This window comes from Crotalus tigris, unplaced genomic scaffold (assembly GCF_016545835.1).
Source record: "Crotalus tigris isolate CLP2741 ecotype Arizona unplaced genomic scaffold, ASM1654583v1 scf7180000017545.3456711, whole genome shotgun sequence".
In the NCBI taxonomy this organism is placed as follows: Eukaryota; Metazoa; Chordata; class Lepidosauria; order Squamata; family Viperidae; genus Crotalus; species Crotalus tigris.
In genome coordinates, this window is record NW_024096464.1 from 518,787 (window position 1) to 546,508 (window position 27,722).

The 27,722-nt window shown below is 35.5% G+C and overlaps 1 protein-coding gene across 1 annotated transcript; it reads right to left on the minus strand.

Moving 5' to 3' along the window:
* Positions 1-1,227: 1,227 nt before the first annotated feature.
* On the minus strand, positions 1,228-27,722 carry LOC120300108 (cytosolic phospholipase A2 zeta-like). The gene is made up of 19 exons (XM_039325726.1): positions 27,301-27,722; positions 24,338-24,410; positions 22,472-22,608; positions 20,700-20,825; positions 20,065-20,105; positions 19,119-19,161; positions 18,263-18,329; positions 16,220-16,584; positions 15,821-15,858; positions 14,583-14,718; positions 14,246-14,382; positions 12,487-12,709; positions 11,209-11,323; positions 10,626-10,763; positions 7,471-7,578; positions 5,994-6,188; positions 5,551-5,717; positions 3,459-3,645; positions 1,228-2,711 (listed from the first exon to the last, which is right to left on the minus strand). The coding sequence occupies exons 1-19, from the start codon at positions 27,409-27,411 to the stop codon at positions 2,473-2,475; spliced, it is 2,646 nt and encodes an 881-aa protein (XP_039181660.1). The 5' UTR covers positions 27,412-27,722; the 3' UTR covers positions 1,228-2,472.

Genomic DNA, 27,722 nt, shown 5'->3' on the forward strand with positions numbered 1-27,722 from the left:
ACATGCCTTAAAATTGTCAAGGTTGAGAAACACTGTGACATAAAGCAATCTAATCACTTTTAAAGCCCTGAATGAATGGGTGCCAGGGTTTCTATGGGAACACCTTTCTCACTCAGCTTTTTATCTACTTCATCCAATGAAGACAGGTATCCCTACTCTGCAAGAGGTGGGAAGGGCTGGGACTTGATGAAGTCTTCTGACAGTAAATCAATTTGTATCCTTTGTTGAAAAGGGTAAGCAACAAAGAACAGTATAAATAAAACTGCATAAACACCAAAAGACGGTATGAATATTTAAACGTATAAAAATGAATTAATTCACACCCAAGAAAGCAAAGCAGTGGGCTGGAGCAAATAAAACATATGATGGCATCTGAGAACATATTATTTTGCTGTTGTTCTCTTGTTGTGGTTAGGAGTTGCCACACCTATTCAATTCCCTGACAGGTCACTAAGCAATGAGATTCAATACAGGCCATATTCTTCCTGACTGAAGGGAAACTGGATCTTAAATTACAAGTCCCTGGAGCATGGAACAAACTTAGGTGGCAGGCAGGAGGCAGGGCTGTATTAGAATAAAAACAATACAGGCAGGACAGAGCTGGCAACACAAGCAGTGAATTCATGCTGTATAGTTTTCCACTAACTTGTGAATGGATGAAGAAATATTTAGCACAGTGGTGTAAAAAGGGCCTCCCACACTCTCCCAGTATTAGTAATTAAACTTGATTTTATAATTTCTGTTATTATTTTTTGTGTGTGTGTTAACCATCTGCTTGCTCCAATTTAAGATTCACCAAGTCAAACCACTGACTGACTACTGTAGAAAGGTATTTGCTCCCAGCCTCAGCTGCCCAAATTTCACAGGGTCGCAGGCCAGCATATCTGAACAGTAATGTCCGTTATTGACAAAGATGAATACAGGCATTAAAAGCTGCAGTTGGAATACCTCAAGGATGCTCAGTTTTTTCTGAGTGAAAAAAATATTCACTTGGGTTTGATTGGTTTGCTAGGAGCCATATTCCAAAATGTGTTGGGTGGAATCCAAACAAAAACAAAATCTGATTTACATTTAATTAAAATCAAATATAATTCACATAATCACACTCCAGAAGTATTTAACACATTGCCCTCAAACCACTTGCAGGATTAAGGCTTCAGAACTGTACAACTCTGACATAAATCCACTGAATGAAAATTCAAGTTCACCAAATGTTCACAATTACAATTGGCACATTAAAAAAATAATTTTATTATGTAGAAAAAGTACTGTTTTTGTAACAAAATGAGTAAATCTTTGTGGAAAACATGAAATAAGGCTTCTTATGAAAAGCAAAATTGTCAATTCCTGTAATTTCAAGAAAAGTGTTAAGATTTCTCTCCCAATGGCTTAAGAATCAATGAATTGCTTAAAATAACCATCTGTAAAGTTACACTTGATAGGATGAATGCTTCTTTAATGATTTCAATCTTCAAAAAGTACTAATTGTACTCCTTAATCTGACATAAATAACATCACCACAAATCACAACCATAATTTGATTGTTCGTGGTTACACAGGATTTGCTAACCATTAAAATTGCCTTAAACAAAATATATAATAAAGAGTAAAGCATATAATTCAAATTCTTCCTACTAAAGAATTACTTTTCCCCCCCACAGGAAAAATAACAGAAATGCATGCAATCTTCAGCACAGCCTTTATGTTTTCCAAATTGGGTCTTGCCAATCCATTTTCTCTTTGTCTTTACTGGCACCCAGTCCTGTTCTGGAACCAAATCAATTTATGACTTTTTCAAAGCTTTCCTTAGGTTGCTTTGTTGAGAATTAGACTGCAAACCTTTCTTCTCTCCGTGCCCCATGTCATATTATTGTCTCAGGAGATGTCTGCCTGTGTAAGAGTGGGCACTGAGAGCTAATTTTTTGTAAATAAAGCTTAATACCGAAATAATTCCTTGAAAGTAATAATTTCTGAGATAAATAAATCAAAATAAAATTCTACTCTTTTCTTAATTAAAAAATGTAAGTTGCAAAGTTCAGCTAGGAGACTGTCTTTGCCATCTTGCGAGGAGGGGAAGGATATCTTTTGGAAGAACCCGTTTCATTTATAAAATCAAAAATAAATTTAATTCAGCACCTAGTTTTCTTCACATTTTGATCATGGGAAGTTCAGGAAACTAGAAACTTTTTCATTAGTGTTTAACTACCAATTCATTAGAAAATAAAACTCTATAGATCACACCAGTAAAGAAATAACTTAATTCTAGGAGACTTTAAAATAAACTATGGCTGAATAATTGGGTGCATCTACCCAATAATTAGCTGCAACTGACATAATATGTCTCTGGATTTTCTTAAATATATAAAAGGACCTCTTACTCCAAAGGAATAAATAAATCTGTAATTTCCTTAAAAGGATATTTTATAAGTTTGTTAGGCCTTCTGAAATCTTCCATAAAAAACTGAAATTCCTTCATAATAAGTTTTCAAGGAAGCACTTGGGTCCTGCTTTTTCCTTTCGTTTGCTTAAACCCAGTCGTAATGCTTTCAAAATAGCATCCATGTTATTAAGGACATTATAGCAATTCAATTGTACTAGTCTGTCAAATTCATCAGCTGTGTAGGTAAAGTTAAATGTCCTGTATGGTGAATCTTTTCCTTCAATTTGAAAATCAGCAAAAGTCTTATCCTCTTCTGATTCACGTTCTATTCCTATAAATAGAGGACGGAAGAACATATATTCTGTGAGCATTAAATATTAGCTTTTCTCTGAGAGGTGGCTATTATCAGTGCTTAGATCTATCGCTCAATGTACAACCATGTTTACTCCAAGTGGAACAAGAAAATGATGTGCCTGATAAAACCACAATTACAAGTACACTTCATTTATAAAACACCCCTGTGAAATATCTCTTAACATCATTCTTTGTAAGGAAGCAATTTTCCTGTGTCCCATACGTGTTTCTGCTTTATAAAACAAATTTGTTCACAATGTTAAAAGGCATATGGGATAGATTCTGTATAATGTGCAAATACTGCTGCTTTTAGAACAGCCTTTCATCACCTCAGTTCCCCAAATACTGAACTAGAGTTTTATTTCCAAGCATAGGGAAGATGGGATCATGGGGGGCTATAGTCCAATATCAACTGAACGCTAAAATTTGGAAAATGTTACTTTGGAACATCTCATTAATTAATTTAAAAAGGTAAATTATGTCATGTCCGACTCTAGGGGGTGGTGTTCATCTCCATTTCTTAACTGAGGGAGACAGCATTGTCCAAAGAAGCTTCCATGATCATCTTCTATTCCAGTTTATTTCCTCATCCAAATAGACAGCTTTTGATGTTTTGTACAACCAATTTATTACAAAATCAAGGTCTGAGTTCAAAATATTCAACCAATCCAACATTTTGCTGTAATTGATAGCAAGATACATTAAAAATTTAAAGAATTCATACCTGGCATTTTATATTTACGGAATGTATCATTAACCAGAGGGAAATGAAGGACTATGGGAGCCTTTGGGTTCTCAGCATCCATAAACATATAACATTCCTTAGGACTTTCTTCATCTTCTTTATTAAAAATTATTTGTGGGAAAGGAATGTCTCGTTCTCTACAGTATTTTTCAGTTAACTCCAAGATCTATAGTCACAGAATTTTTAAGCAATCATTAGAGTTTTTTCCCATATCTGACCACAATACCAAGCTAATATCCACCAAAGAAATAATCGGACAGAATTTTTAAAAAGGACTTCAATTCACCTACTGATAACTATGTGTCTTTTTCACAATCACCTAGCTTCCAAAGTGATGATTTCAACAGTAATGACTGTCTATAAAGAGGACTCAACCAATATTATTCTCCTAAACTACAATATAACTAGAATATAAATTATTTTCTGAATAGCTCCTATAAATCTAAGCTAGAAAGAAGCACAAAACAGTGGTACACAAAACTTAACAGTTCTGAAGAATAATTTATACTAGAATAAAAGTAATCATAAAAACTGAACATACTTTTCAAATCTTCAATATTCTTAATAAGTTTCATTAAACCATATATTCCTATAAAGTATACTGAACTGGCTATATACATTTGTAGTGTTACAAAGATATTTTATGCATCTGACTGGGCAGAAAGAATGGCTAAATTGTGGAATTAGACTTCAATGTCTAGAATACCTCTATATCATAAAAGAAATCTAACACTGAATTTAATTTAAGTTGGAAGTCATTTTTAGACTACCATTTAATATATGAATTTGTACCACATTCAAAATTTGAGTTCATCTCCAGAAAAGTCTTAATATTTTGGTTTTATTCTTGTTGTTAGTTGCGAAGTTGTGTCCGACCCATCGCGACCCCATGGATAATGTTCCTCCAGGTCTTCCTACCCTCTACCATCTTTTGAGTCCATTTAAGCTCACTCCTACTGCTTCAGTGACTCCATCCAGCCATCTCATTCTCTGTCGTCCCCTTCTTCTATTGCCCTCAATTTTTCCCAGCATTAGGCTCTTCTCCTTCTTCACCCGCATCAAGAGGCTCTTTAGTTCCTCTTCACTTTCTGCCATTAGAGTTGTATCATCTGCATATCTTAGGTTGTTGATATTTCTCCCAGCAATCTTAATTCCAATTTTTGATTCATCTAGCCTTACCTTTCTCATGATGTGCTCTGCATATAAGTTAAATAGGCAGGGTGACAGAATACAGCCTTGCTGGACTCCTTTCCCAATTTTGAACCAATCAGTGGTTCCGTGTCCAGTTCTCACTGTTGCTTCTTGACCCGCATATAGGTTTCTCAAGAGACAAATAAGATGGTCCCATCTCTTTAAGAACTTGCCACAATTTGTTGTGATCCACACAATCAAAGGCTTTGGCATAGTCAATGAAGCAGAAGTAGATGTTTTTCTGGAACTCCCTAGCTTTCTCCATGATCCAGCGTATGTTGGCAATTTGATCTCTAGTTCCTCTGCCTCTTCGAAATCCTCCCTATACTTCTGGTAGTTCTCGATCCACATACTGCTGGAGTCTAGCTTGTAGGATTTTAAGCATAACTTTACTTGCATGTGAAATGAGTGCAATGGTGCGATAGTTTGAACATTCTTTGGCGTTACCTTTCTTTGGAATTGGTATGTAAACTGACCTTTTCCAATCCTGTGGCCACTGTTGAGTTTTCCCCTTAAATTAGAAAATTAAACTAAAAGTATATTATAAATAGTATGTATTATAAAAAAGATTAAAATTAGTAGTATAGGCATAATTTATTATCTGTTGTTCCTGATTCTTGTATTATGATTACAATTTAATAGTGATTTTCAGGTTTTTAAAACAATAAAAATGCTCATCCTATTCCCCCCAAATAAGTGCAATTCAAAATGTTTAATATATATATACTTACTAACTTTAAGCCAACTTAATATATGCATAAAATAAAATTAACATCTTGAAGGAAGATGGTCTTTGAGATGAAGTACCTTGGGATGGATGTACATTGGAAACACAAAGACTAAAGCAAAGAACAATTCATTTTGTACTTATGAGTCTTACCTCAAATGGTGCTTCCCAAGAATAATTAAATGATAAAATCACATCAACATCTCTTTCTGGCTGAATTAGCAATGGAAAGGGAGAATTTATAGAAAAGCCACCATCTACTAAGTAAAGATTCTCTTCCATCGGAGTCAACATGTTAGGAAAAGCATCTAAGTGTGTTTCTGAAAAAAAGCAATATACTTCATTCTTACCAATGAAATGGCACAAAAACTACAACCCTCTATGTAATCAAAAATATTTTAGAACTGAAAGAAAGTTATTGGGGTGGGGTAACTGGCTAAATTTTAGATCTAACTATCTCATTAATAGGTTAATTTGCTTAATGTGCATGTATTTCATATTTAATTTGAAAACCTTGTGTTATTCAGATTACTCTCTTCCTCCCATTTATACACACATATCCACAAACTGACGGAGGCTCACTAATCCAAAATTACCTTTTGAGATGACAAACTTTTTGAAACTGATATAATCTCTGTGGAGATATAAGCCTTGCATGAAATTAAATGTTTCACCAGCAGTTACACGAGACTTGAAGAAGTCCTGGAAAATCTGTAGTAAGGGTCCACCTGGTATAACCAGACGTGTCTTCAACCTCATAGGATCCCGGAAATGGAATCGTCGACTGTCATCTGCAATCACAGACAATACTAAATATGGTTAAACAGTTCAAATCTACTTATTGAATCTACCCTGTGAGATATTAACAGCTTTGGAGTAATCAGGTATTTCAACTATTATGAACACTATTTACATTTTCTCGTCCTTTATAATGATTTTGGTGAGCAAATCATTTTCTGATCTCATCTGGACATGGAAGCTTAGCAGACCCACTAAGCTTGGATCTGATTCCAAGACAGAAGCAAGACTAAAGGCTACTCTGGGATATAAAATCCATATTCCTGGATATCTTACAAACATTTACGCTGAGCTAATATGAAGATTTTTATGAGGGACTGCAACAACTGGATTTCAGCTGCATCATCCACATAAGCAGGGATCGGCAATTTCTGGGTTTATGAAGGCAACATCTTTCCCCAACCAGCTTAAGAGTTGGAATCAAATTTTCAACCTTTCACCCCAAACACACACATACATACATACACACACACACACACACACACACACACACACACACACTTTGGCCAGTTGTAAAAAAAAAAAACAGGAGTAAAAGTCCTCTGGCAGTTAAAATAGGAGTAAAAACATGACCCAAAATTATAACACCAAGATTAAAAAAAAAGTTCTCCTCAAAAATAGTGAAGAATACACAATGAAAATGTCATGTTTCAATTATGTATTTGGGAGCATGGGGGTGGTGAGGGATTTAGAAGCAAAAGGGTAGAAGAGGGAGCAGTTTTTCAAGAATGATATTAAATAAGGAGAAACAAAATTAACGGTTTCATCCAGCAGTTAAGGCAGCAGGCTAGAAACCAGGAGTCCTCTGGGAGTCCTGCCTTGGGTATGAAAGCCAGCTGGGTACCTTTAGGCCAGTCACTCTTTCTCAGCCCATCTCACCTCACAGGGATGTTGTTGTGAGGAAAATAGGAGGAGGAAGGAAGGAGTATTAGGTATGGTCTTGAGATATTATTGTGTTGAATTATTTATAAAAATAATAAAGGTAGGATAAAAAACAAATAGCTGTTAGAAAACAAACATGGGAGTAATTATTTAGACCAGTATTTCTGCTTTCAAAATCATAAGCCCAGAACTGCTTAGGTAGGAACAAGCTCCCTTTGGACTTGTTAGAAAGGAAGGGTTAGATATTTCATAGGCATATATGCCTCCACTCTGCTTGGATCATTCACATCAGCCCACGTCCATGGCAAAGTCATAGTTATGAAAAAGTTCACATACCTAAAAATAAAATCTAGCATTACAGTGTTAATTAGTATGCAAATTGGCCTTGCTTACCAATTACTTTGATTACATCTCCCAATGATTCCAGAAAGCTGAATCCTGAGCCAACTACCTTCAGACAGACATCGTCCAGACTAGCAGCAAAGGCACTTCCCCACATCCCTATAGAGTACACAAAACAGGGTTTGAACCTAGGCATATTATAAGCGGTACTGTGAACTAGACTTTAATTTAATTTATGCATGCCCTTCTGTAGCCTTAAGAGTTAACAGGCAAGGTTATTTCAGAGATAAACTAACAGAAAGATTAGAACACATTTAAAGATACTGTTAATGCCTGACACTGGATGTAACTAGTTGTTTGGTTAATTTAAAAGATTGTGTATCCTAGTGTACCATATTTACACTTCAAAAAATTGAAGATTACACTTTCTGTCTGAAATATGCTGTATTGTTTATCAGTTAAGAGATAGCAAAGTCTGCCAGTAGCTATTATTATTAAAAGTGAAACATTCAAGCTTTTAAAAAAGTGATATAAAGAATTAGGTTCAATCAGGACTTCCGGTTCCGGATCATGGCGTTTGCAGCCGTGCAAAGAGATTGCTCTCTTCGCCGGCTGATTTCCCTCTGCCGGTAGACCCTTAATCGGGTCGAAAAGCCACCCTGGAAGGGCAGCTACCATTGAGGAGGTCCTTGTCAACCGTGGGAGAGCGGCAGCTTCTTCCACGGTCCGAGATTGCTCCTTAGGACCGATGGAGGAAAGATCGGCCAGTAAAATGCTGCTGTAACCAGAAGTCAGAAGAACATCTAAGCGCAAAGAACCACCGTGGTTGATCCAGGTGAGATTTTTCCTTTCCTCTCTTAGTCCTTTTTTTCCTTTTGGTTTACTGCAAAAAGCATTTTTGGGGGAACTATTTCCCTGTTTTAAGAGAGCGGCGTGTGCTAGTGAGGGAAGGAAAGCTGTGAAATGGAATGAAAATTGAATCTAATTGACTATTTTTTGACTTTCATCTACTTTGGGGTCTTGAAAAGATTCTTACTATTGAACTTTATTGCTGGATTCAGCATATATGCTAAAAATATTACTTTATTTTTGTTTTTCTTTCTTTTTCTGACTTTGACAACCTTATCTTTGGTGTCTGGAAAGAGTATTTTATAGTCTACTGAGGACACTTTGTGGAGAAATTTAAAACTATAACTGTCTTTGTTTTCTGTCTAGTGATGAGTTGGCTTTGACTTTCAGGTTATCATAAAGGAAAAGACAAAGAAACAACAGCTGTTTTATGGGGGTGGACACTGGCTAAATGTTTTTGAATATAGCCTCCACTAAAAGATAACAGGTCTGGTCCTAGTTACCATTAAAATGGAGAAATCTTATTTACATTTCAACTGTAAACTTATACTGGAGAAAATCTATGAAGCTACTGAGCAAATATGTTGCCAAATAAGAGAGAGTACTACAGAAATAATAAACAGAAATTCTATCTTGAACTTACAAACCGATTTTCAGATCTTATCTGAATATTCTACAGACGAAAAACAATAGAAGAGGAACCATTCATCATTAAAGAGGATTCTATTTCATCTTATATACAACCTTTTGAGATTTTTGATGATCAAAAAATGATTGTAATTAAACCATCTATACCTTCAAAATTAACAGAAATGGACTTGCAATTACAATTGATTAAGAACTATGACAATGTTGTTAACCAACTATTAACTACAAAATTGGTCAGGAGTGAGTCTCCTATTCAGCAGAGTCAAATGTCGAGACTTGAATCTTTAAAACAACAAGGGGCTACCTACAAAGGACGCAGGCCTCTAAAACAGAAGAGGGGATGCTCTTCCCTGATTCAAATGCTACCACAAGGAATAAAAAGAAACTTATTCGTTGACATAGAAGCTTTGTTATGGAAACTGGCTTGGCAAAAAAGAAAGCTAGAATAAGATTTAAGAGTGTGATCTAAAATGGTATATAATGGGTTAAAAGTTTTTTAGACATGGATTGACTTAAAGTTTAAGTTTGGCAAATAAGATACCAGAGATTATGATTGCAGAAAGACTAATTAAATATGAAGTTAGTGAAAAGATGTTTGCTTTTTGTACTAATATGTGCATGGAGGATATAACAGTAATTTGGATTGGATTTAAATGTTATTGAATGGGTTAAAAGTATTATATAGATTTTGATTGATTGATAGATTATAGATTTAAAATAGATTAGAAATATATTGTTTGGAGCAATATTTTTGTTTTCTAGGAAGGAAAGCTATTTTGTAAAGCAAGGGGAATAAGAGGGATTTTTGATAAAAGAAAAAATGATATTAATAAATGAGTTACTGATTATGTTAAGGAAAAGGGAAAGGAAAGATGCCTGAAGTGTTAATAATATGGTTATCTAAGCCAAATGGGAATATGGTAACTGTAAACAGTAAAGCTCAATACAGGATTTTGATTTATATAAATGAAATGCTATTGATGATTGTTTGGATTGATTGAATTATATTGAAAAACATATTAATTTGAATACAATATATTATTTGAGGAAACAGAGAGGGAGTCTTTAATGAGTTAATTTGAATTACATATGTATGATTTTGTTTTGGCATAATTGATTACCCTGTCACCACGTTGTTTCTCAAGCATTTGGTTGTAAAAAGAAAAACTAATAAAACTTGTATTATAAAAAAAAGAATTAGGTTCAATCTGAGATTTACCTCTGACAGCTGTATAATTTTAATACCTTTCCTCAATTCATTCTCCAAATGTTGGAATTACAACTCTCATCATCGTCACATATTGGATTTTGTTTTGTTTAATAAAGGACAGCTTTAAAATCAAATAAGAAATACTTTGTGCAAGTTTCACTAGTGCGTGAGATGAAACTTTTACTTCAAATAAATTGTTTTTATTCTCAAATACAGCATCTATTTACCATTCGGGCCATTAGAAACATGTGGCTTTTGTTGTGCTGTTATAAAACAATGTGGAATGTAAAAAATGCTCGCTGGTTTGTTTGAATTGAGCAGGGTGGAGGAAGGTTCATTTATAATAGCTGCTAAAGTACTAAAAGTATTCAGAGGCTATAGATGGAATGAGTTCAGCCTTCAGATTTTAATATCATGCTATTTCCACACACTATAGTAGCCCATGGTTTATTTATGGATTTGCCTTTGGATTAAGTACAATAAGCTCTGAAATACGTACCCTGCAAATAGCAGATCCTGGGCTCAGGATGCTTCTTAATCAATCGTCCCATGAAAAACTCACTATCAAAATCTTCTGTTCGAATAAAAGCACCATATTTGCGGAATCCAACTTCATAGGGTGTGAACTCACACCACTCTAAAAAGAAAAACACCCAGCATAGTGAAAACATTAAGCAAAATCACTGTGTTCCAATTCAAGTGAAAAGTCCAGTCTTTACATTCACATGATCATTAGAATAAAGACTATACAACAAGGTCACTCTGCAATATTGTGCAACTGCTACAAAAGTGCTAATTCTAAAGACATCCTAGAACAGTGGTTCTCAACCTTTCTAATGCCGTGACCCCATAATACAGTTCCCCATGTTGTGGTGATCCCCAAGTGGGTGTGGCCACCAATAAGAGGGAGTAGGACAGCTAGGGAAAAGGGAAAAAATGGCGGACAGCCTTGTTTGGCGACCCCCGTGAAATGGTCGTTTGACCCCAAATGGGGTCCCGACCCACAGGTTGAGAACCACTGTCCTAGAAGATAAAATCTGTCCTGAATTTTATAAGAAAGAAATACACCTGCCTTATTATACCTGCAAAGTCATCACCACGAACATTGGGCCTCACATTAACAGCTGCGTAGATTGGGTAGGGATTCTGTCCATATTTCACAGCTTCCTGTTGGTCAGACAATTTTGACTGGTCTTCCTAAACAAAAAAATGAATCACAGGATATATCATTTTTGCAGTGAAGTTAGAGCTCATACCTTATGGATATATATTAGACACATGTCTATGGAGATTCTCAGTCATCCAGGTCATGGTTGTCCCAAAGTGGTTTTTCAAGAGGCAACTGGGCTTTCTTGTTTTTCTTTGAAGATGTTTGGCTTCCCTATCCAAGAAGCTTCTTCAGCTCAGTGCATAGATAAATGTCTATGGAGATTCTCAGTCATCCAGGTCATGATCCCAAAGGCATTTTCAAGCGGGCAACTGGTGACCTTGAGGACACAGATAAACCTCCAAGTGGCCTCAATAACTCTCTAAAAGAATGCAAATGACCAGCCGTCTGGAAGGAATATAAATCCTTCCATTCCCCACCACCCAATCAGAGCTGAAAAAGTTCCTTGGATGAGAAGTGAAATGTCTTCAAAGAAAAACAAGAAAGTCCAGTTGCCTCTTGAAAAAGCACCTTTGGGATATATTAGACACCTACAATCTCAGTGAGAGAACAAGACACACCCAATATGTTCCTCCTGATTAGATGTCAAGCATAAAAGATCAGGTCCACACATGAAGGTCCAATTAAAGTGATTTATTGCTAATCATGCCTATGAACAGGACTCTTTTCAACTAATGATCAACACTTGTTTGGATTTAGATAGAAAACCACAGTTCTCTATGAATATTCCTTTAGATGGAAAAAAAATATCTGGAGATTTAGGCTTTGCAATATTTTCTGCTTTTATATGTAAAGCAGCAAAATGTGTCTAATGAAAATCTGCACTTTTTCAACAGGCAGTTCTCAACAAGAAAGCTTGTTCCACCTGTCTTGTTTTATCCTCTTTGGGCATGTAGTGACAATGTCTTGCCTCAAAAGAAAAAACACTCTCCAAGGCAAAAGCTGTTTTTTTTTTTCCCATATTCATGGTCTATATCCTGCCTTCAATCATTTAAATATTCAATTCAGAATTGGACTGATATTTGAGATTAGTACTTTTAAAATAAGCAGTTACTAGAATTTCTGTTTGTTTTAGAATTTCAAACAGAAAAGAGTATTAGTATGGTTCAAGCAGCAACAAATATGAAGGAATTTACAACACTAAGTTCTCGAAGAAGGTAAATAATAAAGATTCCAAATTTATAAATCTCACCTTCTGTTGCAGGAAGTACTCAACAATAAGGCCCCACAGATCGGTGAAAGATACTTTCCGCCCAGCATTTTCCATAGCATTCAGTTCCTGGAAATAGTACTTCATATGTTCTGAGGAGAAAGCTGCTACTTTACTGCTGGATATTTTATCCTGCGCATTGCTGATTGGATCCTTCAGGTCCTTCTGTGACCATTCATGGTCTTGATACAATACTGATAAACACCTACAAAAATGTTGATGACTAATTCAATACAACAGCATTGAGCTTAACTATTTAATAGATAAAAATAGAAATCCTGGAGAGATACAAATGTCTTCTTTAAAAAAAAAACTCATGAAGAATAACATCCAAGCTGAAAAACTACTCTAAGATTCTTAAGAGGAAATAAAATTAATCCCAGACAACTATTTTAACTTTTTGTTGGTATACCTATACTTGCTTTGTTTACTATTGAGCTTCTGAAAAACTGTGACATCTCAGCCTCACTTTTTACTATACTTTAAAACAATGTCCTTGCCAGGTCTTGTGTACGTTTGATGTTAAGGGATTTTTTTATTTTGATTCAGATCTTTAGCATTAGATGGGTACACTCTGAAACACTGCAGGAAATGATTTAAATATAGCTGAAAACCTGTTTCCCAAGTCCAAAACTTCTCATAAGAGAGGGGAAAAATCCCCATGTCTTATTGTAGCAATGAAACTCTTTAGAGGGGTGAGTATTAATCCAAAGGTTATACATTTTTTGTTTTATTTGAGTTGTTTATACAAGAAGCAGTTTTCTTGTTTTCTGTTTTCTGAATAATAGACAACAATCATGTTTACCTGTTCAGTGGTAAACTGATAGAGCTACAAGACCAAAGATCAACAGATGAGCCTTGTTTTAGACCAGTGCATGGAATGCACCATTTCAAGGCAAGGTGATAGTTAAACAATTTCATGGGTCTTTTCATCAACCTCTAATTAAATGCTAAACAATCATATTCTACAGTTGTATTAAGAAGAAAATAGGCTAGGAAAGGCTAAAATGAGGTTGACCGCATTATATATTAATGACAGACCTGGGCATTTTACAGCTTGCAGGCAATCCCAGTCTGGCCCATGGATCGCTGAGAGAGCAATGGTAGTAGTGACAGGGGTAGGACAGCAGAGGAGGCGGGATATGTCAGCAGAGGCAGTGGGGCATAGGGGTGGTGGGGGCGATTTGGCAGAAGTGGCAACAGTGGGGGCAGAGTAGCAGTAGCAGCCCTCCAAATCAGCCACAGATTCTCATGTAGCCCTTTGGGAAAATTAATTGCCCATCCCTGATTGAGGCCATTTATGGGCTGTTCCAGTCATGCAATCCAGCATATGTATGGGCACCATATTATCTGTCATACCATTGGCCTCCAAAATGAGAAAATAAAAATAGCAGAATCATTGGAGAATAACCAAATTTTGAAAAATCTGTTTTTTTCAAAAGATCTCATAGAGTTGTAAATAGGTAAGGCATAAAAACAAAGAAATTAATAACCTTTCTAGACCCAAGGAGAGGTAGACAGTGCATATAAAGGCCCAGAACTGTGCAATCCAAAAGAGCATATCCAAACAATAGTTAGACAAGAAAAGGAACATTATTATTGTAAGAATCTATGTTTTTGGCTAATTATGTACTTGTTGAAGCAATAGAATGAAACATGATTTTAGCAAATGCTCCAAAGATCAAAACAATATCTTGTTACTATAGTTTCAATATAAGAAATACCTACCATAGATACATACCATGTAGAACCAGAAATTCCAGAAAGATATGTAATAGAATCCAGAAGATTTAGCTGCTGAAGACCAAGCAAACTTCCATAAAATGATGACAGTGCTCTTATCCCTCCCCCAGATCCTAGGACTGCTACAACAGGCACCTTAAATAAAAACAAGAGGGGAGAAAGCTTAAATTGTTATGAAAAAAAGTCAATGAGGACACTCCTTATTAATATAATGTGATAGTATATTTGAAGAACTTTTATAAAACATAGTATTTTTGAGAGTCAATGTCTCACTTAAACTATGTCTAATTATAAATGAGTATACATACTTCACTAATTCTGATTAAGTGACATACCTCATTATTACTGAGGTCCTCTCTCAATTTGAGTATGCTCTTTAGTGCCTTAGATACAATTTTCTTTCTTTTTTCCAAAAATTCTCGCTCTTCTTTACAGAGATCAAAACCAAGACGTACATCAAGATCTTGTGTGCTGGTTTAGAGAATAGTGTTGAAAAGAGGCAAGGAAATGAGAATGTATATTTGAAAAGTTTCATATTCCATGCAGTACCACTGGAGAAAAATCTGTCAATTATTTCTCAATTCAGAAAATGGGAAAGTTATAAATAAAGATTCCTGTTCCTAAATCCAGCTGATATACAATAGTGAACTGAATCAAGCAATAGTCTGCTTTTATACACTCCAATCCAGATCAGATGAAGTCATATGAAAATTTTTAGTTTACTAATAAAAGAACACCAGTAACAAATATTCCAAGTAACAGCAACACAAATATATTTCCAATATATTGCAATATATCATTCTAACTTTAAAAATTTGAGACTGAATCATGGACAAAATTATAAGAAATAAGATTCAATTTTGGATAGTTTTGGATTATTTTTCTATTTTACACCAACAGAAGCTTAACATTATATATATACAATTCACACAATATTTCTTAAAACTTCCCTCTCTATGTAGAAATTATAATCAATTAAATTCAAATAAATTCATTCATTAATATATCTAAATATAAATTTCCTTAATCAATAAAAACTTTCAACTGCTCAATATTGGATAAGATTCTTAATCAGCAGGTGTAAGTAATAAAAGGGAAATAAATTTTGTTGTTAATTAGTAGAAGACAAAAACCCAAAGGCCTAGTTTAAAAATCCTAAAATTAATCATGGCCATGTTCAAAAAGTGGGGGGGGGAACAAAGTGAAAAGCACATAGACAGGACATTAGACTGAGAGAGAGAAAAAAGACGGAAGAGGGAAAGGATATCCATTTGTCTATTGAACTATTTATCGATCTTAAGGAAAATATATTTATCTGACAAGCAAAGAAGTGACATTGGGAGATTTTGTTGCAAAATCTTTAATGTTCAGTTTCAACACAAATGCAAGTAGTAGTAGTAGTAGTAGTAGTAGTAGTAGTAGTAGTAGTATTTGAATGTCACTTGACTCCTAGTGACTTTTCTTTGATTTACAGCTATAAATAGAAAAAAATGAAAATGAAGCCCCAGAGCAATGTCCAAGGAAAGTTTGTAAGCTCAAGCCAGTCCCCATCTGCAAAGAAGGATTCACTCACATTTCTTCAGCTTTCACCTTTATATCCACACTTAGTCCCTAAAAGGAAAAACAAAATATTCTGAAAGAGGTTACAAGAAAAAAAAAAAAAAACCACTGATTCAGTAATTAATTTTACAAAAGATCTTGTTGACCTGGCTTTCCCCCAGAGGCTGGGCCAAAATGCCAACAAACCGCAGCTTGCGTATGCTTTATGCTGTTGGATATTTTTTTTAAAAAAAATAACCTTTTTATTGATTTTTGACTGTTCACTATATCTTTTTTCCTGTTCCTGTTCACCATCCAGAATACATTGGTTAAGGGGGAAAGTTACATAAATTTGATAAATGAATAAATAAATGAATTGCTGACTAGGTGATGCAATCTATGAAATATATTATAGTAGAAAAAAAAATGTTACCTTTCCAAGTGGCACAGTTATATCAACTTCCTTTCCCAGAGGTAGTAAATTCAAAGGAATAGTCCCTGATCCAAGAACAGTACTGTGTTCTTCCAATTCAGGACTCACTCCGTCCTGAAAACAGACACAGCATATTTCATATGGACAGCATATTTGTAAGCATTGTAAAAGCTGAATGTGCAATCCATTTCTCACCTGAAAGACTGTAATAGTTCTTTCCAGCTCCACACTCATTTCTGGGCACATCTGTTTGCCTATGTGAAAGACAAATGGGGTCCCACGGGCCTGATCGGGGTTTGACTTGCATGGCTCACTTAACTGTTTCTCATAAGATCCAGGAAGTGAAAGCCTGAACTGACTGCTTTCTAAAAGGACAGTAAGAATTTAGAATATATATATATATGATTGAGGGAAAAAACAGGATTGTCAGACTCCAAAACCAAGAAAGACATGCAAAGTTTCTTCTGATTAGTTTTCTTTATTGTCCCTCACCTATAGACAGAAATCTTGCCAAACTAAGGCAACTACTTGCATTATTAAAAGATATATTCTAAGAACTTCTAAGGAGGATCTATCTTGACTTTCTTTCTATCAACCAAACTATCTCAACTTTGCATCTATTGGTCCTCTGGAATGCAGTCCCTCTCTCCTGGGAATCCAGACTACATTCCACCACAAAGATAGACTATAAACAGGAGGGAATCCAAAGAAGGAAGAGAAAAATGGCACAGTTTTACTGTATATTGTATAGCTGATTTTAACCTCTGCTTAATTGACCATAGAATCATAGATGTATGAGTGGAAAGAGACCTTGGAGATCACCTAGTCTAACATTCTGTCCAATGTCTACACTAATTAATACACATCCCTGACACATCATTCAGCCTCTGTTTAAACATTTCCACTGAAAGTGCGATCACCTGAGGCAGCATTGTCAACTGGGATTCAACAAGAGGTGATTAGGAGATCTATGAGATTGTAATTGGGGGGAAAAAATTTTGAACTTCACACAATGTACAATGCTAGCACTCAAATGCTGGGAATTTTTACATGCCACAACTCAGCTGCTGGCCTGCCACTTTGCAGTTCTTGTAACTGTAATTTTTTTTTTTTTTACATTCTACAGTAGGTAAGAATTGTATTGCGAAGTATTCATATTTTTGGCAATTTTTATGTAATTTTTGCTGTGACCTGAATATTATTCCAAGTGTACCTGCAGGGTAAAAAGTTTGAGAAAGGCTTCCTGAGGCACCATGTTACATTATGCAGAACATTAATTCATATAATATATAACTGACAATTTATTAAATTGAAATATTCATTGTATTTGAATTAAAGAAACAACATTTAAATTTAATTAAATGTGGAAGGTAATTCTGTTAACTAACTTTTCTTTCTAAGAGTATTATAATCAAGAAAAAATAGCATCACACATAAATTTTGAGATTTTCTCTAAAATAAATAGATTATCATCTTTATTCCATGTTTATATAGCATTTCATTAATTCCTAAATGGTGGAGGAGGGGGAATACATCACCAGAAAGGGAAGAAAATTCCTGAAGAAGATCACACACCCGTGCAAAATAAAATAGCAAAATAAGATTATCTCTGTCTTATAGATTGGAGAAAGAGTGACATGATGCAAATTTTAGAGAAAAAATTCATGCAGACTCACCCAGTTACATCATACATATAAAGAGAAGAAGCCCACCAAAACAAACATAACTTTGATTCAAAAGAAAATTTCACATGTCCACAAAACTAACTGAGCACAAGTTGTTTTTTCTTTCTTACACATACTTCTAATTTTCATTCATTCACACCCCTGCCTTCTTTTAGTCTGCGAAAACTATGTAACCAATAAAATTATCCTTCATTTGGTCTGATTCCACTGTTCTTTTTTAGAATCACCTCACTTGAATTTCACTCCATTTAAAGTGCTGCATCTCTATTAATTCACTGAGTTCCTAGATACAAGCGGAGTAATGAATTATCCATCATAAAATGATAAGGAAAGAGAAAACATAACAAAATAGACCTACCTTGTTCTCTCATCTTTGTATTTTGATCATTGTTAATTGTCCCTTGCAAGTAAAGGCAAGGATAAGCCTATATGGAGAGAAATAATCAGAAATAAATATTGGTTTTGGAAATTGGATCTCCATTTGATTAAGTTCTAGAATAGTTAATGCAGAAAAAAAATTGTTTGAATTGTCATGCTTGGGAATGTAAAGTATGGTATGTGTGGTTTTTCCACTGACTAGCTAATTAATTATATTTAAAGATCATTTAAAATGGTGTATACTGTTCTCATGTGTTTTGCACTCCAAAAAAAAATATAGCTATCAGGCATAGGTAACACAATGCAATGCCTTGCATTTGGAAAAAGCCTACTAAAATAACATTCACCTCAGAGAAAGGGATATTTACCTCTGTATCTGTATGAAGTATAAGTCTATTTGCTGGAAAACTCATTTACAGAGTTTTCACCTTGTGGCAACTGAGTTTGTTGAGAAGTTTAATCAGGTTGCCATTCTAAGTGAACTGACTATTCAAATAAATCGTGTCCCAGAGTTTTTTATTAGTACAGAAGTTTTCTAGAACAGACAAGTCAATCTAGAAGAGGTTATATGAAGATATAAAATAATTGGAGAAGATTTTTGTGATCAATTTAATATTCTGTGATGCTTTATTAAAATTACAAGTTTTGCTTTGTTGATGACAATAAATATTCTTACTATGAATTTTATACATTTCAGATTTTAATAGCAGTAGCAGATGAAAAATGCTTTGAATTTGAGAAATATTCTACTGTCAAGACTACAAGCTCTAACTTTACAATGCCACAATAAATGATAATTATAAAGTAGGCATTACTCCAATGTATTAAATACTCACCACCAGGATTCCATTTGTGATAATTTCACCGGGAGGATCAGAACTATGAATACAAAAGTATTACCATGAACAGCAACAAAATATTTTACATTAATTATTCTCTTTCTTTTTGAGCTCTTTAATTTATATCTCAAGATTGCGATACTTGTTTCCCATGAATGATAACTCCATTAAGTCCCAGCCAGCATACATGATACATTGTAGTCCAAAATTCATTTCCTACAGTTGTTTTGCCATTAACAGTTTTTAAAAAAATTACAGATCCTGCATATTGAGGACCAGCACAAATGAAACCTTAAGATTGTTTTCAATGAATGGACCAATCATCTATTTACTTCTCCTCCAGAAAAAATAACATGGGGTGGGGGGAGACCCACAAGTCTCAATAGCAATCATATGCCATTTGCAAGCAATTAAGATATTTATTTTTGCCTCCAAAGAGGAAGGAACTGTAATATTATTTTTTTCCATTCTTTCCACAGACAAAGTTTTATCTGAACAGGCAACATCAAGGTATTGTTCACAAGCATTTGTGTCCTATTATTTTACTTTGGCAAACACTGATTTTTAACTATGCCTGCATAGATCAGGCAGGATTTGCTTCAGCAATCTTTTTTTGGCAAAGATCAAAACAAACACAATTTGTTTCAACAAGGCTCTTTAGTTTGATAACAGGAGCTTCTTCTGCACAGAAATTATTCCTATCCAATAAAGTAACACATCTGTCTTTCTGTTTACAAGTGTGGCATCACTTCACAATTTTGTTTTATAAAGGTTGTGTGCTTAAACACCTTTTGGGGATGAAGGGAAACCATGGGAGACTTGAAAAACCTCAAAATATATTAGTCCTATTAATCTTTTAAATGCAAGTCTTAAATGAATTTATTAGAGGACTTCCCAATCTAGAACTCTAGATTATGTGACTGGAAAATACAACAGTCCTTACCTTTTCTCAATAAAAAATTCTACATCCAATTCTTCCTTATCCTGGAGATAAATAGGTATTAAATTAATATATTATCTGTGAGCATTACTATTATTATTACATTAAAATTAAAGACTAGACATAATTCAGAACACATTTGTATAATTTTCACAGGCTGCTCTGATCCAAACATTACAATAAATTTGACAAAATAAGATTTCAGTAAAAAAACATTCCAGCAGAAGTTTCATTTGTCTGCCAAATATATTGCATATCATCAATTGCAAAGTTAATAAAAAAGTGCAAATAAACTTGACATAATAAAGAAGATGTTGTTTCCAGTTTTATATTCCTTGAAAATTAAGTCAACCCAAGAGCTACCAACAACAGAGAGATTAGAAAAAAATCTGTAGGGCTGCATAATTTCCAAATAATGCAAATGAACATCCAAATTGAGGGATCCCATTTGGTTCTTCAACCATCAAAACTCATCAAAAATTACATTATTCAGCTATAGATTGCTCCCTGCAGCAGGAGGAAGACAGTTAATGTAATGGTTAAAATATTCTTTATTTATGGCTAATGTAAGTATTCAGAAGCAAAATCAAGTTTAAACCTGACTTCTTAATGCATGGAGCAACAGGAAAAAAACTAACTTCTTTTAGCTTGAAAGTGTTTTTCAATGAATGGCCGGCCTGAATCCCTGTAACATCAAACACGACAGAAGTAAGCTCATCACTTATAAGAACATCTTCATCAAACAGAGTCAGTTCAAGCGTGTTCTAAAAAAAAAAAACAGGAAAAAGACAAAAGCTAACAAGTAGAGAAAGAATTAAGTATAGTATGATGCTCCAGGAAACAAAAGTAAAATGTTTTGTTTTTAAAATATACGAACTGCCAGTTTTACTTACTCCATTATAGCTTTGGGCTTTTTAATAGAACAGATTTCAATCTGCCATTCCACTCCTCAGACACAGAATTTGATAAGTAGGAGTGGATAAAAATAAGAAAATAATTAAATCATAATTGTTGCACTTCTGCACTGCAGGTCATACCTAAAAGTAGGCAAGCATTCCTATATTAACTGTATGGCAAGCTGATTATCTGCAGTAAGATATGTTTAAAGAGATGAAGTAGGCAAGTCATTCTTTGGAAAACTTTTTGTTTTTTCTTGTTTGTAGCAAAAATTGAAGTGTTTTTGTTAGCTTATTTTATCATGATAGACTATGATGCTATCAGAATGTGAACTTAAATGTGTGTTAAATAACTTTTCTGTTAATTTTTTTTTCTAAAAGACACACAATTCTTCTCCTTTGTTTAATTCTAGGTAGTTTGGCACTTATGTAAAGTGGCTTTGCACTTATGTAAGGTGGTTTTGTACTTGGACTTAGATGAAAGAAGAAATCATTAGGCAAATAGAAGACACAGCAATATATTACAATTAATGATTAATCAGTGGGTGACCAAGGTCTGCCTAGTTTTACAGACAGTATAATAAAAACTAGCTAGCTTGAGAAAAACTGAATCATACTGACCCAACAATAAAAATACATTGAGTATAGTCTAATGCCGGATAAAAACATGTAATAAAATTAATTATAAAAGATTATTAAAAAGATCTAAAATGTTTATTTATGTTTCTGGCGAATCCCCAATGCTGCTGCACAGAATCTAGCCACCTGTGCCATGATCACTGCCTGCTCATCCTTAAGCAGCCACTGGAGATAAATACTTTCCAAATGACCAGGATACCTATCAATTTGGGGAGGATATGTTTTTTCTGAATAGCACTATAGAAGGAACATTGAAGGAGTATGTGTCCAATGGTCTCCACCTGAGCCACAGGAGCAGATTCTTTCAGCCAATGGTGTCTTTTTATACTTGCCGTACAGGACGGCCAATGGAAACGCAAGCGAGAATGCTTTGCGGTGGTTTACTGACTCCAACTGACTAAGATATCTGGCAGGTGTAACCACATATCTAATAGAGTCTGGAGCCAGAAGTAGCGGAGCTATACCTAAGTCCGCTTGCCTCTTGATGTCCTCTACCCTTTGTTTTGCTTAGTCGTAGTCCAATTTGGGAATTGAGGCTGATGAGAAGTGCAAAATGCAAAATAGTGTGTATAACACAGGATTAATTTTGCCAGAATAAGCAGGCAAAATTCTGATTCTGATTCTCTTTCATCTGATTTTAAGAACAGCTCTGACCTGTTAAGACTGTTTGACTTAGTTATAATAATTCATGACAGGCACCAAGAGTAACTTTGTAGCAAGAAAATGAATGTGAGAAACAGTCATAAGAGACCATAATCAGAGGAGCGTATTGGAGGTTACTGACATATGATTTGCTATTAGGACTTTTGGGGTTTCCAAAAATATAAGTTTTTTCCTTCTACTTATTGTTCCATTTCAAGAGTGGAATCCTTTACTTTGATTGCATCGTGTATCCTGTACTGAAAAGTTTCATTCCATTCCGGATTGCTGGAGTTGTCAATAACTCGAGTTTGATAAACAACAGGTGATGCAGTTGGCAGACGCAATTCCACGTAACAATCAGCTTTGGACACTAAATGGAAAGAACAGATATGGACAGGATTGTTAAATTAGGAAAGTCATCCACTTTTACATTTGGTCCTTCCTAACTTCTACAGTCTAAAGTATAGTTGAAAATGGATAATTTTTCAAATCCCATTTTAAATAACTTGCAGCCACATTCTATTTGTGAATGATGCTTAAGTAGATGGTGATTCAATTCTCATTAATTTCTATATCACACTTTCTGAATTTTGTTCAATTTAGATGAAAGTTTAGTTTTCAAATCAAGTAAGATTATGTTTTTCTGGAGCTAGAAAAGGAGAGAAGTCTACTTATCTGCTGCTTCTAGTGGACCTTTCAAAAGTTTTAAATGCATCTTATTTTCCTCTTCAGCTGTATTCTGACATTTGAAAATAATTCTCCTTAAATTGATTATATTAATTATATTAATTTTTTTTACTCACTCATAATTTTAGTTCCCCGCTTTTGCTACTGCTTTTCATTAGTATTAAACTTGTTTTTATGCTTTCTGTATATTCTAGGCCACAGTGAGATGAAGTATTTTCTTAAAGATTTAAAATATATTCTTTGAAATTCTCATTGTTAGTAATCAAATACAAATATCTTCTGATACTGCGATTCTACTGTTACAGAAAAAATACTTCTAATTATCATTTATTCACCATGACATACTGAGCATCAGAAAAAGGCATATTTAAGTAATCAAACTTACATAAAGCACATTTACATTTTTTTCTGTTTTTTTTACCTATTCACTTTATTCTAGATTTAGGTCAGGGGTAGGCAACCTTGGCTCTTTTATGACTCGTGGACTTCAACTCCCAGAATTCCTAAGCCAGCATAGTGGCTCAGGAATTCTGGGAGCTGAAGTCCACGAGCCATAAAAGAGCCAAGATTGCCTACCTCTGATTAGATACATGTTTGGAATATTTAAATGTCAGATTATTACAGGAAAGGGCATAGTTTAAAAAAATGTTTTAAAAAAAAGTATACAATGTGTGAACATCTTAAAAGAAGAGAAACACCATAGCCAGCCCCCTCATTGTTATTAGGAAAAAGAATTCTCTGTATAAGGGACAGGACTTCCACTTCTTTCTGAAAGGTAATGATAAAGATAGCTTTGAGCCAGGCTGACTCTTGGTGATTACACCATATTCAAGTTCCAGACTAAATTTAGGGGAGAATAACCATGCTTAATCCAGTACAAGGTATCCTAGGTCCTTTATGTTCAACCAATTCTCAGACTACAAATGCTTTCCTATTCCTATACTATACTTCAGATCATATGCCAAAAGAAAGCTTCCAGAGCAAATATAGACTATCAAACAAACAAGCAGAGAGCCAGTTTGGTTGTAGTGGTTAAGGAAACTGGGAGACTGTGAGTTCTAATCCTGCCTTAGCCACAAAGCCAGCTGGGTGAATTTGGGCCAGTCACTTTTGCAGACAATTAGCAGGAATTTAAAAACTGATTCAAACACACACACACACACACACACACACACACACACACACACACAGGGCAAACATGGAACATCTCTTAATCCTTCTTAAAAAAAGCTTTGCCTTTTCCTGAGGTCACACAACAGCTGTGAAATCCAAGGAAAATACTTACCCTTTACTATTAGTTATGACTAGGACTACTGGTTTAAGGAACTGTTCATCACCAATCAGTTGGTTTTCTACTACATGTATTATAAAGGTGCATCCAAATGAGAAACCAAACATCTCCAGATACTTACATAAATCTGTTCCTTTAATGTTCCTGGCTCTCAGGACTTTTACAGTGAGATTGTAATAAGGGTGCTTTTCACGCTGCAAAAATAATTCATCCAAATATTAACATGCAAGGGCTGCTATATCTGGTGACCTTAATTATCTTAATGACCTCTCCGTAGAAAATAACACACATGGCTGTACAGGCAATATCAACCCCTTGCTATTTTTACCTAATACCCTCAGAAGTTTAAACTCATGCCGAGCAGAAATAGATCAAGTGTGTACATATCCTTCAAAGGTTTCCAAAATCCAGTTATTTAAATTCCCAGGCAAGGAAATCTATATGGTATATAATAGTCACAAACATTTACTTTCCTGTCGCTAATTCTATTTATATTTTCCCAACTGTTTTACTTCTCTCAAGAATTTGCTGCAGCAGGTAACGATATCTTGCCAGATTTAAGTAATTCCCCTCCACCCCCATAAAGATAAGAATAGTTGGACCACGTTGATATCAGGATGGGAGAATTTGAAACTAGACAGGAACATTGAAAAAGTCAGTGGCAAACTAGTCCTATATTGCTGTTAAGAAAACTTCAAGGATACTTCCATTCGTTGAAAGTCAATCTCAAGCTAAGGAACACTTTGCCATTTATAATGAAAGTTATGGTTAGTCAACCATTTTACCAGATACGATAGATGGAAATCTTCCTATTGTTTTTGTAAAGTTTTTATGATCCTGGGCAGGATCTGAAAAAAGGTAAGCCTCCTTACCCCAATTTGATGTCTCAATTTCATTCCTTTTACTGGGAATACCAAATACACCAGGGCCCCCTTTTGGTGTCAGCCCATCCACTGAGAAGAATAGTGATGACCCTGGCCAAACTGGCAGGCCAGCAGCAATTTATGATGGAATCTGCCTTAAAAACTATTGATTAGTAGTAGCTTTCATTGAAGTCAGCATAAAAAAAAGAAATTTGTACTGACCATTATGAATTATGAAGGATTATGAAGCTACCCAATTTATCTAAAAAAAACCTGTGCTGGATACATAATGAAGTATTCACAGTACACCGGTTATAAATATGAACAAGTGGTGCTGTAGGAAGACACCAAGCCAGGTTTGGACACGTTGACTTCAACAGCAGTCATCATGCAACATGTATCAGATGTAATTCTTCAAAGTATTTCTAAATTCTAAAGATGCAATCTTTAGATGTAAAAGGTTACACCTTTAGAATGTTTGCTTCTAAAGATGTGATCTTTAACAGCAAACAAAACCTGATCAAGTAAAGAAGCAGCTAATCTCTTTGGGGTGAAGAGTCGCTCACCTAAAATGGGGAGTAGGATTAGCCCAATTTCTTCAAGGCTCAAAGCTCAGCTAAGATAAAGGTGAGTTTGAAGCCGACTGTATTATAATCCATTCTCCCATATTATTATTTATAATAATAATAATAGTACTGAAGAAACAGTGGACCACTTGGTAAGCTGTTGCAAGAAGATTGCACAGACTGATTACAAGCAGCGGCATGACAAAGTAGCAACAATGGTGCATTGGAAGATCTGCAAAAAATATCATTTGCCTGTAAGCAAAAACTGGTGGGATCATAAAATAGAGAAAGTCATAGAAAATGATAAAATTAAACTGCTCTGGGACTTCAGAATTCAAACAGACAAGCACCTGCAACATAACACCCCAGACTTAACAATTGTCGATAAGAAAGACAAAAAAGTCTGGATAGTGGACGTGGCAGTGCCTGGAGATAGCAGAATAGAAGAGAAAGAACTGGAGAAGATAACAAAATACAAAGACCTACAAATAGAAATAGAAAGACTGTGGCAAAAGCAAGCAAGGGTAGTACCAATAGTCATAGGCTCCTTGGGTGCAATCCCAAAACAACTGGAGCACCACTTGAACACCATTGGCATTGACAAATTCGCTATTAGTCAATTGCAAAAGGCGGCCTTATTAGGAACTGCTTCCATCCTGCGACGATACCTGTAATACCATCAAACATCCACATCTGCCTATCCCAGGTCCTGGGTAAGGACTCGATAGGTAGACAAAATGCCAAATCCAGGCTGAACATCTGGCTGACTGTGCGATGAATGATAATAATAATAATAATAATAATAATAATAATAATAATAATAATAATAATAAATTGGAAGATCTGCAAAAAATATCATTTGCCTGTAAGCAAAAACTGGTGGGATCATAAAATAGAGAAAGTCATAGAAAATGATAAAATTAAACTGCTCTGGGACTTCAGAATTCAAACAGACAAGCACCTGCAACATAACACCCCAGACTTAACAATTGTTGATAAGAAAGACAAAAAAGTCTGAATAGTGGACGTGGCAGTGCCTGGAGATAGCAGAATAGAAGAGAAAGAAGATAACAAAATACAAAGACCTACAAATAGAAATAGAAAGACTGTGGCAAAAGCAAGCAAGGGTAGTACCAATAGTCATAGGCTCCTTGGGTGCAATCCCAAAACAACTGGAGCACCACTTGAACACCATTGGCATTGACAAATTCGCTATTAGTCAATTGCAAAAGGCGGCCTTACTAGGAACTGCTTCCATCCTGCGACGATATCTGTAATACCATCAAACATCCACATCTGCCTATCCCAGGTCCTGGGTAAGGACTCGATAGGTAGACAAAATGCCAAATCCAGTCTGAACATCTGGCTGACTGTGCAATGATCATCATCATCATCATCATCATCATCATCATCATCATCATCATCATCATCATCATCATCATCATAAACCTTTGCTTGCACCTAAACCTAAAGGCTGATTGCCTTTCCCTCAGTCTACCTCAGTTTTATGCGCTTCCTTCGATTAAAAAAAAAAATGAAGGCTTTCGGTGAGGGGGGGGGGAACCAAGGAAGAAGATTGACGGGCCGCCAACTTCTTACGCCCGTGCGGACTTCTGCTTGGGAAAAGCTGCCCGTCACATCACAGCCCACATTACCCGCCAGTGATAGAAGCCAGTTTCTTTCCTTTCCTTCCCTTCGAGGAGGGCTGCGGCCACGAGGGGCAACATTCGGGGCGGCAGCCGGCCCGACAGCATTTGGCGGAACATGACGAGATTTGGGTCGCCTCCGTCTTCGGGAGCTGCGATTAACTCGCTCCACTTGGCGGCCGGACTCCAGGCGCGGACAGGAGGGAGGGGGAGCGTGGTTTCGAGCAGAGCAAGTGCGGGTCCGCTCGGGCTGGTGCGCTCGACTTCGGCGGGGAAGCGCGCGGAGAGACGGAGAAAGGAGCGCGGCGGGAAGCCCCTTTCACTTTTTTCCCTCTCGGTAAAGCCTGTTCTTCCAGAGTTTGGGCAACTTTAGTTAGTTGCGGCGGTGTTTCACCTTTCCTGAAGAACAGCCACCTCCCCGGAAGTTTGGG